The sequence below is a fragment of the Cucumis sativus genome, chromosome 2 (genome assembly GCF_000004075.3).
Source record: "Cucumis sativus cultivar 9930 chromosome 2, Cucumber_9930_V3, whole genome shotgun sequence".
Lineage (NCBI taxonomy): Eukaryota > Viridiplantae > Streptophyta > Magnoliopsida > Cucurbitales > Cucurbitaceae > Cucumis > Cucumis sativus.
In genome coordinates this window covers 23,496,237-23,518,679 of record NC_026656.2, presented here as the reverse complement: position 1 = coordinate 23,518,679, position 22,443 = coordinate 23,496,237, and the positions used below count along the sequence as shown (strand labels likewise).

Below are 22,443 nucleotides of genomic sequence, written 5' to 3'. Positions count from 1 at the left end.
AATCCTTGTTAGATAGCAAAGAACACCTTATGTCTCTCCAATCAAATGTTGAAGAAGTTGACCTAGCACATTGATGATAAATGAGATCTCAAACCACATATGTGTATGTGTTAGACAATGGAGTGCACCAATCAAACTTCTATTCTTAGTGAGATTAGGAAAAGGATATCTCCACCATAGGCCGATAACATTTTAACAACATATGTGGGGCAAAGTTATTTTAGATGCTAGAAGTTCCCTTTGTGCCACAAAGCAACGATTTTACTACTCTATATAAGGAGTAAACCTTGTGGAATCCGACATATACTTCTATGCCAAGGAAGAAGAAGCTCGACTCACCAAAACTATAAATTTGGTTAAACTAATTCTTCTTCTTCTTCTTCTTTTTTCTTTTAAGAAACATCCCTATATTATGCCATTGATGACCTCTTTTCATAGGTAAATTTGTATAATATAACCCTAATAAATATTGTTAGAGAATGATTTCGTGATCACGTTCTTCAAAATAAAGATTAATGAATCTATTAAAGTTAAAATTGAATATTTTGAAAATTTATTAGTTGAAACTAAAACTAGAATGATCCATATTCAACACAAAACTGAATATTCAAAATTGATTAGATCATGATGATAAATTTAGATCGTGAGAAACAAGAGGTTTTGTTAGTCCATTTGTATGGTTTCAATTTCATGATTGATTATTGGCATCAAAGTTTAATACTTTTTCCCTTTGAAAAATATCTTAGAAAGGATTTTTTTTTTTCTTTTCAGTACAATGTATTATTAATTGATGACCGTACACATTTCATTATTATAAAATCTAAATTGTATTAATTGTTATAAGGGCATATCCAACATAAGACATAATGCTTGTTTCATAGGGGAATTGAATTGTCAATGTTAGAAGATGATTGTTGGACTATAAATTAGTCATAAAATAGGGTTTAGGGAAAAATATGTAAAATCAAAATATATCCTATTCAAACAAACGAAAAGTATTTAATTACGCACGTATGTTATTATTTGCAAAAATAACAAAATTGAAGCCCAACCCACACATCAAGAGGTAAAATGTCATAAATGCCCTCATTACTAATATACGTTCGATACACCTTATATACGTCTGATACACCTAATACACCCCTTGATACACCTGATACTTCTTGATACACCCAATACATTTGATTGATACACGCGATACCTTTTGATACAAACCTGAAACATTACTAATATATGTTTGATACACCTGATACACTACAAATACATTTAGTATTCTTCACTTATACAAGTGATTGATTAATGCACTTGATATATTTGCTTGAACTTTTACTTATACACTTGATATACTATTGATATATACTAGTAAACTTGATTCAAGTTGATAATGATTTACTTTACTGATATGTTTTAACAATATATTGTTGATATACTTGATAATGATACACGGAGTTATATACTTAATAATACTATAATGAACTGCATAAAATTTAAAAAAACGAAAAATCATGTAGTAAGTATATTAATCAATTAATACATATATTATAATTATATCACAACACTGATATATCAAATTGAGACAAAGTAAAATAACAAAATTAATGTAAAAAAATAAAACAAAATCATTTGGAATAATGTTTAACTCAAAATACACATCGGAGAAAGTAAAAAAAGAAAAAAAATACAAATGAAGGTAAATTACTTTGATCAACAATTATTATATTATATTTCATATTACAATTATTATACTATTTATATTTTAAAATTAAGATTAAATAGAAAGAATAAATAATTTTTCTAATATAAAAATAAACAAATAATTAGATGATTAAAATGCGGGAGAATAAATAAATAATGAGTAAGGTGTTAAAAAGAGGAATAGAAATAAGTTATTGAAGAGTAATTTAGAAATATTAACAAATTTAAGATGGAGAATTGAAAATTTTGCCATTAAAGATACTATAATTGCTATCTTATAATCTTAAAATTGTATGATAGACGATCTTTCTTATTACAATGGTACTCTGTACAAAGTTTATTCATCCCACTATACTCTAGATAGTTTTTATTACCATAGGAGTTGTAACCACTCTTTCCCTTGTCTTTTATTCCAAAATGTTTAAATTAACTGAAAACTAAAATCTTCCATATATGTGTGATGTGCGTACTTGCAAGGGATATTTTTTTTTACTCTTTTTAGAGTGATAAATTATCCTTTTAAAATGTATATTCTTTTTTTTTATCTCTCATCTTATTGTTCTTTAGAATATTACAAATTAAGCAATTTCTTTTTTATATATTTTTACGCTATATTTTGTAAATCAAATGTTTATGAATTAATTATTATTACTTTTTATTTGTTATTAACTGTTGTAAAGTTGATGAATTGGTTGATGGTAAACTAATTTGTAATTTTGGGGATAGTTATTTTTTGAAAATTTAACGATGGTGATAGGAGTAGAAAGAAATCATCCATCTTCCATTAGTGGAAAGGCAAGATCACCCTCCTCCAACAACAGCAAAAAATGAATTTTGTTATCTGCCAATCCATACATAAATTATTCAAAATCAGAATCTTATTAATATTAACCTGACAAAACAAAAATAAGAACATTACAATGGAATTCCAATTATTCAACCCCACGAATCTCCCCCCAACAAAAAGGATAAATTCCCCACTAACCACATTCATGATTCAACAACATATAACCAAAAGATTTCACACACACACACACTCACTCACTCACTCACTCACACCCATTTCCAAGTTACAACAAATCAACTATTCACCACACCGCATCTCCTTCTGATTTCACCTTCAGTTCCAGTTTTCACTTTAATCCGACCCATTTTCTCCATGGATGCTGCAAATTCAGCGAAGAATTCTTCAATGGGTCCTTCTACCAGTTTCTGAACTAAACCCAATGTAGTTGCGTCTGTTGTAAGAGCAGCATCGGATTCGAAGAGGCCCCTCCTTTTTAGTAGAAGAGAATAGTAGCTAAGGTCAAAAGTGTTACGACTTCCTGGGTCCATTTCCACTTTGTTGTTGGCGGTGGGAGTTCGGCATTTGTTAGCCTTCAGATTAGCAGCGTATCTTGGGTCTAGAGAGGGATCTTGGTCTCCTACCCCGGTGAAATTGTAGAGTCGATTGCTGAATGATTGGCAGTGTGCTATGCCGATTGTGTGAGCGCCTGAAATCATGATTGGATGCAACGTGTTTCAGAAAAGTACTGAGTGAAGAATTAGTGTTAATGGGGTTACTTTTTCTTTTTTTTTTGGTTACTTTTTAAATTATATGGAACTTACCAGATAGTAACACCAAGTCTTTTAGATCAAGGCCTTGGTTTGAGAAAAGTCTTTGGAGCGTGGACAAGTTTCCAAATGGAGGAGGAATGTTATTTAAAGCTTCTCTTGATCTTGAGATCACTCCATCTCTTCGGCCAGTTGGAACTTCCCAGTAAGGACCTCCCTGCATATTGAAATGAATACAACCATCAAATAGAGAAAGTGTGTTGCTTGTCTTTTTCATTTTTCGATAAGAAAAGAGAGTACAAACAGCATCGAACACTGGAAAAGTTAAAAGGGCATTTGGTCGGCTGGGTGGATTCTTACTGTGGCTACAATGGTATCTCTTGCAATCAAGGAAAGAACATCTGCGCAAGAGACCACTCCAGGGCATTCATCTTCAAGTAAGCTTTTGACTCTATCAATGAAGTCAAAGCCTCTGAGTGTTTGATTTGGTGCAGAATCCCTCTCAGCTTGGTTGTTTGAGGTGGAGTTTATAAGCACAGATGCATCACAACCCTGTTCAGCAACACATCAAACAGAGAGAAGTAAATGTCAGTTGCATATAGGAGTTGTAAGGATTAAGGATTTTCATGAAGATGGAAACGAAAAGAAACAATACCCTGACAAAGCAATCGTGGAAGTGCATTCTAATGAAAGTTGCTGCCAATGAAGGGGCATTGTGGATATGCTGGTGAACGAAATCTAGCACAATCTTCTCAGCGTGTGGGCAGCTTTTGGCATAGAAACCAAGCTTTAACTGAGCTTGAGTGGAGCCTATCAGGCTTAGAAGACCAACTATAGTGGCCAACACCAAAAAAGTAAGCCTCTGCATTCTCATCTCTAACTTTACTTCTGTTATCTATGCCTTCAACCTGTTTGGAGGAAACAAGTTTTGTGCTTGACATTCCATCTCAGTGTGAAGAGTCTTATATATCCTAACAGAACAAGAAAGACAAGCAGCAAAATGTTGGAAAAGGTCCACAATGCATTAAAAATATTCTCTAGGTGAAGCTTTACAGTAATCTATAGTTTAATCCGTCTTATTCTATTATAGGCCAAGAATTGTAGACCTGATTAGTTAGGCACGTTCATTGTAGGACAACAGGAACAAGCTCTACAGATTGAGCCACTGTTCAATGGTAGAATGTGCTCACAGCAAAGAATCAGAATTAATTTTCTTCTTTTCTTACCGCAGTGGTTTTGTTTATTCGAAATGTAACTGTTCACGAAAATGCAGTTGTTAGCTATGAATGATTATCTTTAAATCATGGATCTTTGGCCCACCTTGAAATATTTCTCATTTCATTACACATACAACAAAAGCCAGCTAAATAATGGGGTGCCACGAAAATACATTCACCATGCACTTTTTCTTAATGAAAATTTATCTTTACCCATGTTTGAAAAAAACTAATGAGAAGAAAGAGACACTTCTTCTTAATTTTAGGGTCTGAAGTAAAAAATTTAACTTGCTGTGTTACCTAAACTGTAAAGTTGGATTAAAGTCCAACTTGACTGTTTCAAATCTCTGTTATACTTTCTTTATTATTGATGGTGGGTTTGGTTGGATGCAGGCGTCACTAAAGTTTGCAGCCCCAATCATAAACAATGCGTAAAAGTACCAAACGACTTGATAGGCTTACCTGCTCTGGGAACAAAGCACGTTATGGGGCTTTTTTCAATCAATAATTGTGTTCTTGCATGGCAGCCAGACATCAAAGCCGCCTTACAAAATATATATCAAAGGAAAGAGAGAGAGGGAAATAAATGGTTTCATTATGACTGGAATTGGTTCTAAATGATCATGAGTTAGGCCTTTGGGAGGCACATGCGTAGCCACTCCTCTTCCAGAGGAAAAGGAGAAAATGAACCAGGAAATAGCAGCCTCAAAGATTCCTAGTTTTAAATTTTGAAGCAGCAAAGCAAAACCAACAGCCGAACCATGTGCTTTGGGGAGAAGGTAAGAAGAAAAATTAAAAAAATAGAAAAAAAAAACTTCTACTCATAACTTTGTGTGTAAGAACTGGAGAAATGCTTTATCTGATTAAGGAAATGATGGTCCCAGAAATAAGGCAAAGAATTGATAAGGAAGTTGATTAGAATAGATTAGGTTTAGAAATTATATTATTGGAGTTCTCTAGACACCTTGAAACCTAGCCGATCTAAATGGAATTTCTTGCACTGAGATACACGATTTGGTATATTGAATTATTTTCCTTCAAATGATAATTTGCCTCATAAACTAGTTGGGTACACTTAAAATATGTTATTTTAGATTAGCAGCTAATATTATACCAATGGACTATAAAATATGATTCATAATATTCTCTATCTGAGATGTATATTATGATTAGAAAATTATGCTATACAAGACACTGTTCCCTTATACGTAGATGAATAATAATATACTATAGTCGGACTTAGAGTGATAAGTTCAAATCTTCTAATGACATTTCCTTTTTGATTAATTAATATAGGTACGCAAAAACTATACTAAAATAAACGTATAAGTTTAGTTAAAACCCTTTATTCCTGCATTAAGAAAAAAAGAAAAAGAAGAGGAGTTCGAAAGGACAAAGATAGGGAACAAAAAAAGGTCAAAAAGTCATATGTGCCAGCAAATAATGCTTCCAAAATATTGATTTTAACCACCCTTTAACTTATCACAAAGAAAAAAGAAAGGGTAATTGGAAGAACAATTAAATCTTTTTGCTCTTCCTTGAATCTTTGATAGGGTGCTTCTTCTAAAAATAGACCCCATCCAATTATGTACTGGGAGCCTTAACCAATAAGCCAAAACCCATCATCTCTATCAGTTTTTTTTCTTCTTTTTTTTTTTCATCTAACTTTAGTTGGCCATTGATTTTGTTTGGAAAAGGAAGTTCTTATTTGGCCTCTAATCAAGCTTTTGGGGAAACATATTTAATTGAGACCACTTGGATTCTCAAATTAAGGAACAACCCCACAAGCTTAAAAGGGTGAAGAGAGGACCCCTGAAAGAAAAAGAAAAAGAGAGGAAAAAACAGTGACTGAAAATGACAAAAGGGTAAGAAATCTGAAAAGAATTGCGTTTTAATCTGTAGCTTTTTTACCAAATCATTAGCCACGCTTGCTTGTGGGAAGTTGTACATGACCTTTATGCTATCTAATGTTTGAAGTGTTTTTCACATCACTGAAAACACCAAAGATAGGTTTTTTTAGGAAGTAATAATTTTGCATTTGTCTAAGGTTAGGTAACATTTCCATTTACTTTATTTTACTTTCAATTTTTTGCACCAAAATAATGTATATATTTCTTTTATAAGCCCCAATCAGGAGAAAGTAAAAGAAACTCCCTCTAAAAAAATTATAAATGGGAAGTAGAAAAACAACGTAACAAAGTTATGAAATGAGCAACATGATGCCTATTGCAAGGCGAAAATGAGAAAGTGGCTATTCCAAAATGTCTTGCTTTAAGAGTTAGATTCGACCACAATATAGCAAGGAATGGATCCACCACTCCTATGTAATAAAACTCAACTAAAGATTGAGCTTTCAACAAATTGATTGACCACTCCTATGTAATTGTTTTTTTTTTTTTAATAATTGTGAATGTCTTGGTCAACTTACATGCATCTCGACTATACTCATAGAACAACCCGTCTGACCCTACAATATTTGGTTATCAAGATAATTCATAAAAAATTAATTCTTAGGTAGGTGACTATAATGAACACTCTTGTATTATCTCATCAGGCTTTTCACTTCAACATCCTAAACCGATATTCAAGGTACTTAAACTAGAATAGGTGATACATACAATTTGATAGCTTTCATGTTACCTATCAAATTGTTATAATTAAGATTGAATTATTACCTACTAAAATTTTGGAATGAAACTATTTTTGTGGTGGAAGCTTAGAATTAAAATGTTGTTTTAGCTCAAAATTGAATGGGGAAGTGCACCAACGTGTGGGCGAGGGGACCTTATGTTGTGTCCCAATTGAGTGAACCATACTCAAAAGAAAATTCACCAATCAAATAAAGCTAAAGATGATTTACTTTTAGAATTCCAAAGTAAACTAATTAATAAGTTGCATGATTTATGTTGTTTGAGATGTCCCTCAAAGAACAATCGATTTCTTAGGCCATGCACGTACAAACTCTCATACCAAGCTAATTATGAAGTGGAAGATGTCTTTTAGGTCATGTTTAGGTAAATGTAATAAATGAATCATGATTTGAAAAGTTGACCCGTTTGATCAAGTTCGTTTTTGTTTATATGTGCCCTATAATCATAGTGAGATGTTGGTGTCCGATTATGATATATGCTTTCATTAAATGCAATTTGTTTGCATATGTAAAGACTGCTCAATTTGATTACATTTGAAAATTAGGGTATCCACTAATATTTTTAAATATTTTTTCAGATCTCACCCTCAACATACTATTTTTCGTTTCTGTTAATTTGAATTATCGAGCATAGGAGTGGGCTGATAGACCAAAAACTGAGTCAATAGACAAAAATTGATCGAGTTGAAGATGGTTTGTCAATAGATAAGGAGGGATTTTGTCACATCCCCTCCCAGACTTCCTCACTAGTCCAATGGGAGATGTAAAGCCAGTAAGTATCGACTTAATCTTATAACTCTAACTAACAATTGAATTAGAAACTACTATAGATAAATTGAAAATATAATATGTATTAACTCAACTACTAATCATCACACGGGAAACATACCATATAATAGAAAACTATATACAAGATCAGAAGGATATTTGAAAAATATAGACAACACCAACCAACTTTCATACACCAACATCCCAAGTCTAGATATGCATGAAAACCAACCAAACCTAATAAACAAAGTATCAAAGGAAACCTAAACAAAAATAAGGCAGACTGACGTCTATAAGTCTGCTATGAGATCACAATTACTATCTGAAAAATGGAAATATTTTAAAATAGTGAGTTGGAAGCTCAATGAGTGACTAACTTGAATAATAAATGTAAGCTTTCTGAAAAAACGTCATGTTGGTAATAAAACTTACCAAAGTAAATTTTTTTAAATAATCATCACAAAGTAAATTTCTTAAGTAAACATGACAAGAAATTTTCATGTCTCTAATACCTTGGTAACTTTAAGGAAACATGCTTGCTAAACTCATGGTAAGTTATTAGGAAATTCATTTAACACGCTTAACAAATAATCATGCTTTTGAAACTTAGGTAAAAACTAAACTTAAAAACACTTTGTCACTCATGACTTTAAGCGTACTCCCCCTTGGTCGATAAATTTGTCCAACTTCTTCTTGTCCTGATATTAGGAAACTTAATCCTTAATCAACTTCCTTAAACGTAGAAAATATCCAAAATTATATTAGGAACTCCAAAACTAACAAACTATGTCGGTGAAGCCCCATTAACCTCTCAAGAAGCCCCTTTGTGCGCACAAAAGCTATCACGCCTCGCCTCACCCCGCACGCATCGTCCTTATTAGCCATGCAAGTCACAGTATGACTTTGAGTATTTTGACGTGTTAAACGACAAGACACTCAGCTTAAGGTCCTTAAGCTTTGCTTAATCCCCTACTGACTTGCATTTGGACTCAGAGTTGTACATGTCTCATCATATGATTAATTCTATGTGATAAGTCATTGGTTAAGATCATTGTACGCGAAATACTCACTATGTGCCTCTTTATCGTGTATTAGCTATTGTTTGTCCAAGTATAAACAAAACAATAGGTTTTCCTGGATGATCTAGTATCTAACACAAGGAATTGATATCAAAGCTTAGTGTTAGAGTCTAATGGTCAATCAGGCGATATAAATGAATAATCAAATGTAAAGAATGTTAAACTATAACTACTTATTTACATATAGAGATTTTCTGCAAAGAGGATTAAATGATGGTAGAATGTGAACTAACTTGCATAAAAGAGCAAGTGATGGAAAATCTATGCATTGTAAGGTGATTAAGTAATGTAAGAGCCTTAATACACTATATTGCTCTTAACCAGATTATGATTAAGACGTGCTCCTTTCAGAGTCATTGAACGCGTTTTGATATACTTCTTCTACATTTTGGCCTCATTATTCTATAAGAGAGGCTACAATAACTTGTATTTCTACAAGTTTATCACCTACTCAATTCTTACTTAACACTTTCATACTTAGGCGATAAACAACTTGACAAACCAAAACTTTTATTAACTTTAAACAAGACGTTCTACAACACTTAATACAAATTACATAAGTACAACACTTAAACTTAAAACAAAACGCCTACAACTCTTCTCGCCCAACATCTTTTCACCCTTTCCTTGGTCTTAACGCCTGAAGCCCGGAAAAGAAACTTTAAAACGTAAGTCTAAAAGACTCAGTGCGGTTTTATAAAAAACCTTTTTGCGAAATTCTTTTCATAAATGTTATTTTTCCAAACATATCATTTTGCATAAATACATCTTTTGATCATATGAACATAACAAATCGAATAAACATTCATTTCACAATAACACACATTAGTCAACAATTTTTATTTTTACCAAGGACCTAAATCATTCTCTACGCAAAAACTCATCATATCGTGTTTAGACTACTGAGATGACCGCCTTCTCATCATCAGCATCCGAGAATATCATGATTCATTCCTTGTTGCTCAGGCCAAAACACAATGCACATCTTTTATACATCGTCCCTCCTCATTTCACCATGCATATCTTTTATACATGACTGTCTTTACTGTTTATTTCCACTTTTAAAAATATACGGTGAAAATACTAATAAAAGAACACAAAGTAATAATAATAATAAAAAAAGACATATGATAATTTTGTTATATTTTGTAAATAGTTTCATTTTTTGTGTTGTTCACACGCACGCACACAAACACGTACTGATGTGATGTGTTTATTATTAGCGTGCACGCACAGTTTTTGTTTTTGTGTGAATATGTAACACACGCACTGATAATGAACTATTCCTTAAATAACAATCATCATTTATTGATTATTCAATTGTTAAGCTTTAGTTGGCGTGAATTAAACAGTTTATTATTAGTTTACCATTATCAATATCCAATTGTCTTATAACCAAACCAACTATAGTATTATCCAGGATGATGAAACTATTAACAAAAAGCAACTTTTACTTTCATGAAAATAGTCACTAAACTCACACAAAGTATTGCAATTTCTATATCTTGTTCGCTCTCTCGGTTCACTGAAAGAAATTGCACGATCTTACTAATTTCAGACCAATCAAGCTTTACACACAACCAAATATGATCAACCAACAAATTGACTCTTTAATAGTTTTTCCAAAATTTACAAAATTCAACCAACCAAACATTTGCTCTAATGTTAATTTTCTCCCCAATCTTTCCAATTTTGGAGCAAATCTTGACAGTATGACACTAGTTTTCTCCCCTATAGACACTCATTTCACCTTCAACTTTCTTCCTTCCTAATATAGTTTACCAAAGTTATTTTGGAAAACAAACAAAGTACAATCAGATGGGTAACCCATTCATTTTTTGTTTTTGATTTTTAATTTTTAAAAATTTGTTGTGTCGGGTAGCTAATCACTTTTTTGTTTTTAAATTTGATAAGTATTCAACTATTGTATTTAAATGATATGCAAATATTGCAAGACATGGAATGGAGTAAGTTTAATTATAAAAAAGAAACAAAAAACAAAATAATTACAGAACGAAATTTAGCTTCTACATGTTTAGTGATTCATTGGGTGCAAAGAATATTTTCCTTAAAACAAAATTTTAACCCAAAACTCATAGGAGTAAAAATTGCGATATGTTTTTCTAAAGAAATTAGAGTTAAAATTCCAATGCCTATTTATGTAGGTTTATTGGATGAAGTTATAAAAATTGACGAGCTGAGGAATAAAAATGAATTTCCTTCCCTTAAAATTATCGATGGTTAGAACTTGATAGTCCACTGATTTCATATGCATGCAATAAGTTAAATCAAAATAATACTAACTAGTAATAACTAATTTAGCAGAAATCTTCTATTGATCATCATTAATTACCATTCTGTGAGGCCCCGTAACGAAGCAGAGAATTCCTGTTAGAAAGTAATGGAGGTAAAAGAAAATTATGTTCACGAGCTAAATGGAGACGGGGAATCGACCTGATACATATTTATGATAAAGAGAATAAGACGACTGTACAATATTGCTTTATAAAGTTAGTTTTAACTATCAATATACCTGGTTCAAAATTATTCAACTTTGTGAACTACAAAACTTTTCCTAAGTTGCCTCTCAGTGATCTGATGATGTACCATCCATGTTTCTCCTTCTATAAGCTTAAAAGATCAACCCAACAGATAAAGCAGGAAGAAAGAAAATAAATAGGTACAGTCACCTTAAAGTTGTATACTGTATTTGCGTGAAGTTCTGGGAAGCTCCACATGATGTCCATCAAAAGGAGATTTCATAGCTCAAGTTTGACTCTAGGCGATAGGCCTTGAACTTTCATCATACAGTGATACTTAAATGGTGCAATGACTCCTGCTTGCGTGCAAAGAGCCACCACTGCTGGTGCGTGTCCATAATAATCCTTCCCTTTGTCAACAAGCACAGGAGGATCTTGTTGTCTCCGATGCCAAACGATCTTCGGAGGAACTAAATCATCTACATCTGCTTTCTCCCAGAAATGGGACCCTCGCCAACTCTCATATGTAAAAACTCCACAAAGTCTAGCTTTGTGTCCTGATGGCCCAACATGAACTTCTGAGCAGTACTTACAGACTTTAGTAGGATATACCATTAACAGCTTCTGCACGCCGGTCCGAAGTGTTTCCCATGCCCTGATGGTTTCAGTTGCTAAAAGCATCATCTCGTGATCTGACAGAGGTTCATCCATGCCTGAGCCACCACCTTCAGCTGAATTCTGAGTGCTTGAAGCCAGATTTTTATCATCTGGATTGGCCCCAGCTTGGGAGCATAGCTCAACTACTGCTGGAACACGTTCAAAGTTGAACCTCTCGTCATGTTTAATAACATCTTGGAACATGTGATGGAGGTGAAATGCTTCTACTGGGACAATGATATCCTTCAAATCACCTCTGATCCACTGATGAACCTGATTCTTGGCACCACGTTTATAACCACCACAACTTCGTATTAGATGACCTTCCTCACCAACATATACTTCTGGACAAAATCTACAAAAACAATACAACGACCTAGGAGTATCAGAAACAACATTCACAAAGATGTATTCATGCTAACAGTTGAGATTGTTGAATGTAAACTTTAGAAAGAACAGACTGACACAAGTGTCTAGGAGTTCTAGAAGCAGCATTCATATTAACACCTTAAGATGGTTCAATCTAAAATTAAAAAGAAAAACAAACAAACTTAACAGACGGTCCTAGGGGGCATAAAGAGCCAGATTATATTGTCGAATTCATTCAATTTACTTCAACTGCAGGAAATTTCTTATATCGGCTACTTGTCAAGAAACATCATACTGAAAATCAAGGCCACTAAGCATTTATGACAAAACGGAAAAACTCTAATACACATACTAGTCCACTCATACAATTTATATAAAACTATAAAAAGAGAAAGGAAAAAGGAAAGGAAAAAGAAAAGGAAGCAGAGTAACATCATAACAAAAAGAAAGAAAAAAAAACTGAAGAGAGTTTGTTCCGGCCCAGGGACACTAACTTGCAAGAGAGAACTGGAAATGATTTGAGAAGAGTGGAAACTCCATGTATAAGCATTGCCCTAGCTTCAAGGACTTGCTGTGCCACTGGAGTCATTCCCTTTATAGGATAGTTTTTTGCCCGATCTTGAATTCTCTTTAAAATCATTGGGCGAAGTTTCTTCAAGTTGACTTTAGAGCTGTAGCACCGCTGTAGCATGAACTCCTGGACAACATTGTCCCTGAACTTCCTTCTAATAGCCATAAAAGCCATAGTTTTCATGGTGCAAACTCTAAACTTTCCCAAATCTTAGGGAAAAGATGAGCGACAAACTTGCAGGCATAAATTACAGTTCTTAATCCGATTCTTGGACTTCAACTCCAAGAGTCCTTGAGTGTCAAATTTGCAGGAACGAGAGGCGAAACAGTGTAACAGCCATTTCTCTTTTATGATAAGGAGCCCGTATTTTTCAATAAAGCTATTAAAACAATAATGTAAAAACAATTAGAAAAATATACAACTTACACACTTCAGCGGAAGCAATTTATTAAAAACTATCCTAGGATAAACTATCAAACCTAAAAGAAACATCTTTTGATGCCTTGTGCCCGAACACCAATCTTATTGCTTTTACAACCTTCACCCAATCCCTCATCTGAAAACATTCTGGAAAAACAACTACGTGTACAAAAATGCTCATTAATTGGAATAAATGTAATGGCTTCTATGTCCATGTTTTGGTGGGGTTTTGAGAATAACTGTAAGAAAATTCACTAGTTGAGTTGGAAAGATCTATGCAAGAAGAAATTTCATGATACTTTCACAGTCCAAAAGCAGTCATGAATACATCTTAATTACAATCCAGGACTCCGATAGTAAATTCCTTACCTCAAATTACAACCGCACAATAATATTTAAGTAAACAATTCACATTCCAAAACCCAATCCTCCTCCTTGAATCAACATATAACATCACATAAATTATTATTAACCTTACCAAGACACTTCCAATCAACATTCAACTTAGTTCCCTTAATTACTTACCAAAACCTCACCAAGATGTTGCTAGACAGCGGCCTAATCTCCAAGAACAACTCTAAAAAACCACTCAAATAATCTTCCGAAGTCAAGAAAGAACCAAATCTTAATCCAATCTATAATGGGTATCCAAAACCCATAAAAAAAAACCAAAAACTTACCTAAATCTCATCCACTTAGCAGATCCAATAATCAACAGCGGCAGCAGGAGGAGAAACCCGACGACAGGGAGGAGCGGTAGACGAAGCGTGGTTGAAGCGGCAGCGTCGGACCGGCTTACGAAAGGACAACCGACATGTAGAACCAGCTCGGGAGGCGTGGAGACTCAGTGACGGCGTGAGGATCGGTTGGGAGTCAGCTGAGGGAGGTTGTCCACGGCGAGGAAACGGCGGCGCGAACAAAAACCAGGGGGTGACCGGTTTGTGTGAAGAAGAAGAGAAAAATAAATTTATTTTCTTTTTCGTTTTTTTCGCACGTGAGGCATAAAACCCAATATATACGTATATACATGAAATAAGAATATATACGTGTATATACATGAAATAAGAATATATACGTATATACATGAAATAAGAATATATACGTATATACATGAAATAAGATTTAGGGTTAGTGTATCAAAAAACTTTCTATCTATTATTATTTTGATCCCTCGATTTCTACAATGAAAACGGTAAACATTGGCAGCGGAATAAAAATCAAGTTTTACTACTAATTACATCTAAACACTTTATAATTAACATGCATTACAACCTTAATTGGAACAAAGATAGGATTAATAGCAAAAACTCACATTTGAAGCTTTTCCATCCTCATAATCTCCTCACGAATTTGACCCGCTATTCTCCAGACTTAGAATCGGGTTGTAGGACTCGAATGGTGGAGGAAATAGAGAGAATTGGAATTTGGAGGAGAAACTTAGCTTTGAGATTTTGTGGGAAAAAAAGAGTTTTGGTTTATTTTGCAATTTCAAATTACAAAATAAAATTTCACCAAAAGTCCAAAAGTTTTTATCCCATTCCAATAAACCTTTTATGAGCAAACTACGTACAAGAATGCATGTACCATATCTCAACACATGACATTACATGCAAGAATGCATGTACCATATCTAAACACATGGCATTCTAGTAAGTGTATAGCTGATGCATGGAGTCACTTCAACTCACATACATGTGATAAGCTTGTCAAATCTCATTATTTAAATTAGTATATAAGTAGAAAATATGGTAATTTGACATTTAAATCAAATTCAAAGTTTGACTTTTTCAATTCAAAAGTCAACATTTTAACTTCTTACCATTTTGTCCATCTTGATTGATTTCGACCTCTTGAGCATAAATCCACATTCATTTTTTCAAAATTATTCAAATCTCATCTAAATGATATGATTTGTGTCCTTCCTTTCCGCAGACATAGCATATGAGTTTCCTTTTTTTTATTTTTCCTCTAGGAGCCTTGAACTATACTTTTTTTAGGTTCTCTAATTCGGCCTTTTATCTTATTTTGACCTGTCTTTGTTTACATAGGAAGACTCAACCAAGTTAGCATTAACTGAATTTAAATTTGTGGAAGCTAACTTATCTTTTAATCTGTTGGCCTCTTCTGTACGCATGTGGCTTATCAGATCTTGGAGTTTAAGATCTTTCTTCTTGTGCTTCAGGTGATTTTGGTAGTCGCACCAGGAGGGAGGGAATTTTTCCAGCAGAACGTTAGCTTGAAGTATCTCACACATCTTCATACCTTCCGGTAGGACATTTGCCACCAGATTTTCATACTCATATATTTGTTCCACAACTGGCTTATCATCTGTCATCTGGAAATGCAACAATTTTCCCACAATGTACTTCTTCCACCCAACATCTTCTCCAGCATAACGAGACTCTAGAATGCACCAGATGTCATTGGCAAATTTTTGGGTTACAAATAAGTCGAACATCAGATCCAACATATGGTTTAACAGATGCCCACGAACCGTCTTGTTGTCCTTCTTGTACTTCTCAGGATCAATTGAAGATGCTTTCTTTACCTGATCGGCAGTTACGACAAGGGGTCCCATGGATGATTCTGGATCAGAAGATGCTGGAGGATCGTTTAATGGTTCGACAGTGAGGACGTAGTCGACTTCGAGCTGTTAAAAAAATCAACAATTCTTTAGACTAGCGGCAGTAGTTCATTCCGTAAAGTGGCTCTAATTTGGACAGGTATGGTAGGACTTTGTTGGTTTTGATCGACATTGTAATTTTCTTTCAGATTGTTGTAAAAATAACATAGATGACGATCAAAATGACTTGCCGCACCGTGATGAATTATTGCCCTGAAAGTAAATTCGGCCAGATTGTGGTGCTAATCGTAATATCAGTTGCTTTTCAAAGTTAACACAACTCCCTACTTCTGACATGCACTCAAATAGGAATAGAAATGATGAAGGAACTCGCTTAGAACTACTTGTATTGGTAGAGAGAAAGGTAGAGAGGATGAGAGGTTATGAGGAATGAATGAATAAGAACTGGAGGAGGGCTCTATTTATAATGGAGTCCCACTGAACTGCCATATGAAGTTTCAATAAAAGGAAGGCATGGAGGAAAGATCGACAGCGGATGAACAAGGGCGTGGAACGTGGAAGAACGACAATTCAAAACAACTGGAGAACAAGCCCAAATTGTGACACATGGCAAAACATAAGCGACTACATAACTAAGCGACGCGTGGCGCGGCACTTGGGGAACAAAAAAAACTATTCAAATGAGTATTAAAAATTACATTCTTATTCGTGCAAGTGCGGTTACTCGAGCCCGCCCAGACGGACAGATGAATAGCGGCAGCGGCGCACGTGGTGACATGGTCATACTATCATCATCAACACAATTTGTAATCCCCTAGTGACACTTAGCTATTTATGCCCGTTTGCTTCTTCCATTTTTATCAACGTGGGACAATAAACGAGGTAACTTTGCATTGGACCAAAAACCTATAGTCTTTTCCAACATTCAAAACTTGGATTCAGTCCTTAAGGGAACAACCTATCTACTAACCTTAAAGGGGGTAGTATGTGAATTATGTCTTGCATCTTATGTCCCAGCTATCCATCTAGTCTTACCCCTAAAATGGGAGGCTTATTGGGTTAGTGCTAGTGCTAATGACCTGCCCTCACCTATGCAAATCTAAGGATAATCTTGTGTGAACGGAAGTTCATAGTTAGTTTAGGATTAAGATTAAGTTACACATGATATCTTTAAACGAAATTATTAATACTATAATCTTAAAGCCAATACTAAAAAAGTACATGCTTTGATCCTCGAACTTTTGAAAAAAACTTATTTTGGTTCATGTCATTAGAATTACATTAACTCTTCCACGAAATAATGAGGTGGCTTCTAGATTTGAATGATTATGCTTTAAATTCATCATATTAATTAAATGGATAAATAACTAAGAAATCTTGTTAATTTATTCAACAACAGCCAAATCAAATAAATTCAAATTAAAAACTATTTTTTTTTTCTTTCAAAACTTAAATCTATCTCATCCCTTCTCGATTCTCCACAATTTATTTATTTTTCTTTCAAATTGAAGTCTTGAAGCAAATCAGAAGATCAACATTAAATATAATAAGAAAATAAAATAAAATTTAACATCTTGGCGTTAACATCCATGATAAGGAAAAATAAAATAAGTATAACACACATATAAAATAAACTCTATAAAATTGCAAATAAATATTCCAACAGTGAATCACAAAATCTCTTAAAAGAAGGAAAAAGATAGAATTTGGAGAAAGAGAAAAAGAAAACAACTCAATGAATAAAAAAATATGCTAAACTGGCATAAAAAAAATTGTACATAGATGAAATGCATCTAGCATATGAGTTGAGAAAAGTGAAATAAGAATGACAATGCCCAAAATTTTGACAATCAAAATCTTAAAGATATTGACTTCTTAAGTTTTCTTATAAAACATCAATTTATCATATAATCTTTAATTAAAAATTAAAACCCTAAATTATTAAGAGTGATTATCTAATTTGGTAGCCTAACTATTTAAATATTGAAGTCATTTGTTCAAGTTAACAAAATACCAGCGACAGAGACCCAAATATGCTATTTTTTAAAGGATTAGGGACTAAAACATACAATTTTAAAAGTTCAAGGATCACAATAGAATAAGATAGAAAGTTTAGGGACCCAACCATTTTCAAATCCTAATTCGTTTTGCAAAATAAATATATAAACCAATATATATTAAATTTCTTTTTCTTTCCTTGTTAATTATCCAATTTTCTCAATTAAATATATTTCAATATATATTTAATAGAGGCACTTGCAAAAACGCAAAACAAGTTATAACAACTAAGCTCATATACACATTTATTGTTGTAAAAATGATAAAAATAAAGCACAACCCACACATACAAGATGTGAAATGTTACAAATGCCCTTGTTACTATTATATCATTTGATACACCTGATATACCCGAAAAACTTAATATCCCTTGATACACCTGATACTCCTCACTTGATACATTTTATACTTCTTGATACCCTTTGGACCTTGGATACACTTGATGCACCTAATAGCTTTTTTATACGCTTGTGATATCCTTTAATACCCTTGATACATCTTTGATACCTTGGCTTTTCTTGATACACTTGATCCCTCTTGGACCTTGATACACTTTATATGGTTTTAATATACATGATACCCTTGAAATGTAACACATGTACTTTTACTCCAAAATAATTAATTAATTGAATGTTGACTATTGTAAGTTGTTATAAGATACTGTTCATACATTTGAAATATTGATTATTGTTATATACAATTGTTGATACATTCATATATTGTTAAATACACTTGAAATGTTATTAGTTAAAGTATTTACTAATTCATGTTGGATAAATTTGAGTATTTAAAATGCTTATATGTTTATTGTTTGGTGTATGATAACTTAACTTGTCGATGTATTTAAAATACATATGCTCACAATAATTTTTAGGGCTTCTTGCATATTTATCATAATAGGTTTAACAAATTAGACCTATAATACACAACTTTTGGTTTTACGAAAATGTTAAAACCCAAACCCAACCTAAATTTAAAAATGGAAGATTGCAAACTTGCCTTCATGTTGTGCTTCACTAATATACTTGATTAGTTTGATACACTTTAATGTTTCATTGTTAAGTTTAATACACTTAATGCACTGTTGATAAACTTGTTATGCTTCACTGGTACACTCAACAAATTTAATATGCTTGATATTGATATACTCATTGATTAAATACACACTTGATATACTTGAAGTTCCAACTGATACACTTAACACACTATTGATATACACCTGTAAACTTGAATGATATACTTGATAATGTTTCACTTTACCGATATGTTGTTATATTTTACTAATATATTATTATTGATATACTTAATAATGCACTAGTTTATACAATTGATGCACTTGATATAAAATTTATTATATAATTAACCATAACTACAATGAACTACAAAATTTTTGAAAAAATGAAAATCACGTAGAAAGTATATCAACCAATTAATACATATAGTATAAGTACATTTTAATACAAACATATAGAACTGATATACAAAGTAAAACCAAAACAAAACCAACATAAAAAAGTAAAACAAAATCTTTTAAAATTAGATTTAACCCCAAAATTCACATCGATGAAAAATGTAGATAGCAATCACAAATGAAGTTCAATTCTTCAAATCAACAACCATTATATATCATATTGCAATTAATGTATCATTGATATCCTAAAATCAAGATTAATACAATAGAAAAGAGAATAATTTGTGGATGTCTAATATCAATGCATCCACTTCAAAACTAGAAAAAAAAAAGAACCAAAACCAAAAATAAAACTTAAAAAATCATTCAAATAGTTGAAAAATACAAAAAAAAAAAAAAAAAAAAAGAACCACAAAGATGAAATAAAAATCAGTAATAAGAAAATATATTTTTATATTTTTTTCAATAACGAAACGATGATAGACATTTAATATCGGACAATTACTGGCAAAAAAAAAAAAGGTGACAACTCGACATAGAAGATTTTTAATGTAAGTTTAAAACCAACATCAAAATAAAACCAAGTACATTAAAAACTTTTAATAACATGTTCTTTGATGTTGGTTGAGAATTGACATTGTACTTTTATAATGTTAGTTTTAAACTAAAATTGATGGATATCTATGATGTTAGTTTAAAACCATCATCAAAGAAAAACTGATATTAAAAGTATTTAGTAACACGTTCTTTGATGTCAGTTGAGAACCAACACTGTACCTCTATAATGTCGATTTTAAACTAACAATAAAATGCAGTATTGTTTTAGTGGGGATCACCCTCACTTATACAAGTCAAAGGACAATATAACTCTAATGAGTGGGAGTTCATAAGTCACTTAAGATTTAAATTGAGTTACATAGTTTTTTTGTTGAAACAGTGATCTCTACGAGAATCCATAATGTTGATTTTTAACTATTTGACGTCATAAAAATGGATAATAATGCAACAAATTAATAAAAATAAATTTGTAAAAATGGACTAAAAAATAAAGCTTCGATGTCGGTTTAAACTGACGTTATTGGAGAACTATAATATCGGTTTAAAACCGACATTGTTGGACTCTTTAATTCAATTTTAAACTGACATCAAAGCCAATTGACATTAAAAGACTTTAATAATAAGATCAAAGATGTTAGTTGAAAACTGATATTAAAGGTCTTTAATGTCAATTTTAAAGACGACAAAGTCCAATTGATATAAACGGCTGTAACTTGGGAAATTTTGATCAATCGCATAATTCCATGATTTTGTCTTTGCATTCGTTTTCAATCTTGCATGTTTATGATTATACCACTGTTAGAAGTTGTATGATCATTAACTAGGTATCAAATTGCAATATGTGACGAATAATTGTGATTTGATATTGAGTGACAAAAGGATTGATTAACTTGTTATATATATTGTTCTAATCAACCTAGAAAGAACTATGACGAATATTAATGGAGGTTGTTCTTAGTTTGATGTTCACCTTAGCATAATCTCTATTCGTAATGCGATTAGTGTTAATTGATTATGATGCTTTTCGTCTAATTGAGTTTGACTAATTTGATTAATTGGACTTAGACAACATAGAAATTAATTTGATAATCTATGTCGAGTTATAATTCGGGGAACAACTGGCAAGCCATCGTTGAGAACATTTAATTATTGAATTTAAATTGGTTTATTTTTTTCTTCATGCAATTTAATTTTCTTGCATACAAATTCAAACACCAATGGCCCCTTCTGTTACTTAGGGTTAGTTTAATTAATAGAGGAATTCAAAGGTTCCCCATGTTTGCTAGCTATCACCATTCCATTTTTATTGGGCAGCTATTCAACTATTTAGTCCATAACTAGGTGACAAATTTCCATAGTTAAAATCATTTATCTCATCTTTAGTTAAAATCACTTTGAAACTTCTAATCAATCAAAGTTAATTTAATATAAAATTCTACACTTTTCATATAATTAAAATTAATTTTTATGAATCAATAGTATGTACTATAGTAAATTTTAAAATGGTAAAAATAGTTTCAACAATTTAGAACCACTCTAAAAAAAATACAACAAATGTTAGAATGATGTTTACTAATATTAACTTGACAAAATCACACTAAAACTTACCTGGAATTGCTATTTATTGAAGTGATTTTTCCAATTTTTCACGTGAGAGAAAAGAAAACAACTCAACTACAACAAAAAGAATTACACATGTTATGTATGAGTAAGTATGTTGTGTTGACTTGTAACCAAAATTTGAAATATTGGTGTTGATGGAAATATCAAAGTATTGATTTTATGAAAACGCCCATATTAATGAAAATTTTAAGAAAATATATGAAAATTGTTAGAATTAGTTGATTGTGGCTTATCTAGACTAGCTATAGTTGATAATTTTTACTTATCATTTTTATAAAGCAAGACAATATTTAGATATCTATTATAAATACTTTATAATGTTTATAATGTTGCAAGATCATAATCTTTTTTTAAAAAAGAAAATAATCACAACCTAATATAAAATTTTAAGAATAATTTTGGTAGAACGAGGTGAAAGTCATGAAAGTTTTAGATGGTAAAAGAAAAAAATATATCAATTCAACTTTTGTAAAGTGATGTAAAATTTAATGAAAAAAGTTTGAATGAGGTTAATTATAAATAGCGGTTATTTTATGTGCTTTTCCAAATTCAATTTGTTTAGAAGTAAATGTTTTTGATTGAAATTAAAGCTAAAAATTGGAAAAAAGAAAAGCAAAAAATTAAAAAATTGGAGGTCGTAAAAGCTTTATTCTTTTACAAAAATGACAATTGTGGTGTGAAGCTATAGAATTATGTGTAATAAGGACAGTAAAATTGAAAATTTTGAACTAAGCTAACTTAACTAATTA

The 22,443-nt window shown here is 32.1% G+C and overlaps 2 protein-coding genes across 4 annotated transcripts; both read right to left on the bottom strand.

Annotated features, from left to right (window-relative positions):
• Positions 1–2,551: 2,551 nt before the first annotated feature.
• On the bottom strand, positions 2,552–4,198 carry LOC101213629 (peroxidase 39). The gene is made up of 4 exons (XM_004151830.3): positions 3,905–4,198; positions 3,610–3,801; positions 3,304–3,466; positions 2,552–3,188 (listed from the first exon to the last, which is right to left on the bottom strand). The coding sequence occupies exons 1-4, from the start codon at positions 4,121–4,123 to the stop codon at positions 2,776–2,778; spliced, it is 987 nt and encodes a 328-aa protein (XP_004151878.2). The 5' UTR covers positions 4,124–4,198; the 3' UTR covers positions 2,552–2,775.
• A 7,169-nt stretch (positions 4,199–11,367) lies between these two features.
• On the bottom strand, positions 11,368–14,451 carry LOC101213873 (APO protein 4, mitochondrial). 3 transcript variants are annotated; one of them, XM_031881410.1, is made up of 3 exons: positions 13,520–14,451; positions 12,964–13,419; positions 11,368–12,455 (listed from the first exon to the last, which is right to left on the bottom strand). In XM_031881410.1, the coding sequence occupies exons 2-3, from the start codon at positions 13,221–13,223 to the stop codon at positions 11,723–11,725; spliced, it is 993 nt and encodes a 330-aa protein (XP_031737270.1). In that variant the 5' UTR covers positions 13,224–13,419; positions 13,520–14,451; the 3' UTR covers positions 11,368–11,722. The 3 variants fall into 3 exon arrangements, with proteins under 3 accessions (XP_031737270.1, XP_004151879.1, XP_031737269.1); XM_004151831.3 differs by having other exon boundaries at positions 14,141–14,451; XM_031881409.1 differs by having other exon boundaries at positions 12,964–14,451.
• Positions 14,452–22,443: the final 7,992 nt, after the last annotated feature.

Excerpts from the sequence above, each read along its gene's own strand:
- LOC101213873 (XM_031881409.1), bottom strand. The coding sequence starts at position 13,223 with ATGAAAACTATGGCTTTTATGGCTATTAGAAGGAAGTTCAGGGACAAT. Across the intron at positions 12,456-12,963 it reads TTTCCAGTTCTCTCTTGCAA|ATTTTGTCCAGAAGTATATG; the intron begins GTTAGTGTCCCT and ends TTGTTTTTGTAG.
- LOC101213629 (XM_004151830.3), bottom strand. The coding sequence starts at position 4,123 with ATGAGAATGCAGAGGCTTACTTTTTTGGTGTTGGCCACTATAGTTGGT. Across the intron at positions 3,802-3,904 it reads TCCACGATTGCTTTGTCAGG|GGTTGTGATGCATCTGTGCT; the intron begins GTATTGTTTCTT and ends GTTGCTGAACAG. Across the intron at positions 3,467-3,609 it reads GAGATACCATTGTAGCCACA|GGAGGTCCTTACTGGGAAGT; the intron begins GTAAGAATCCAC and ends TTCAATATGCAG.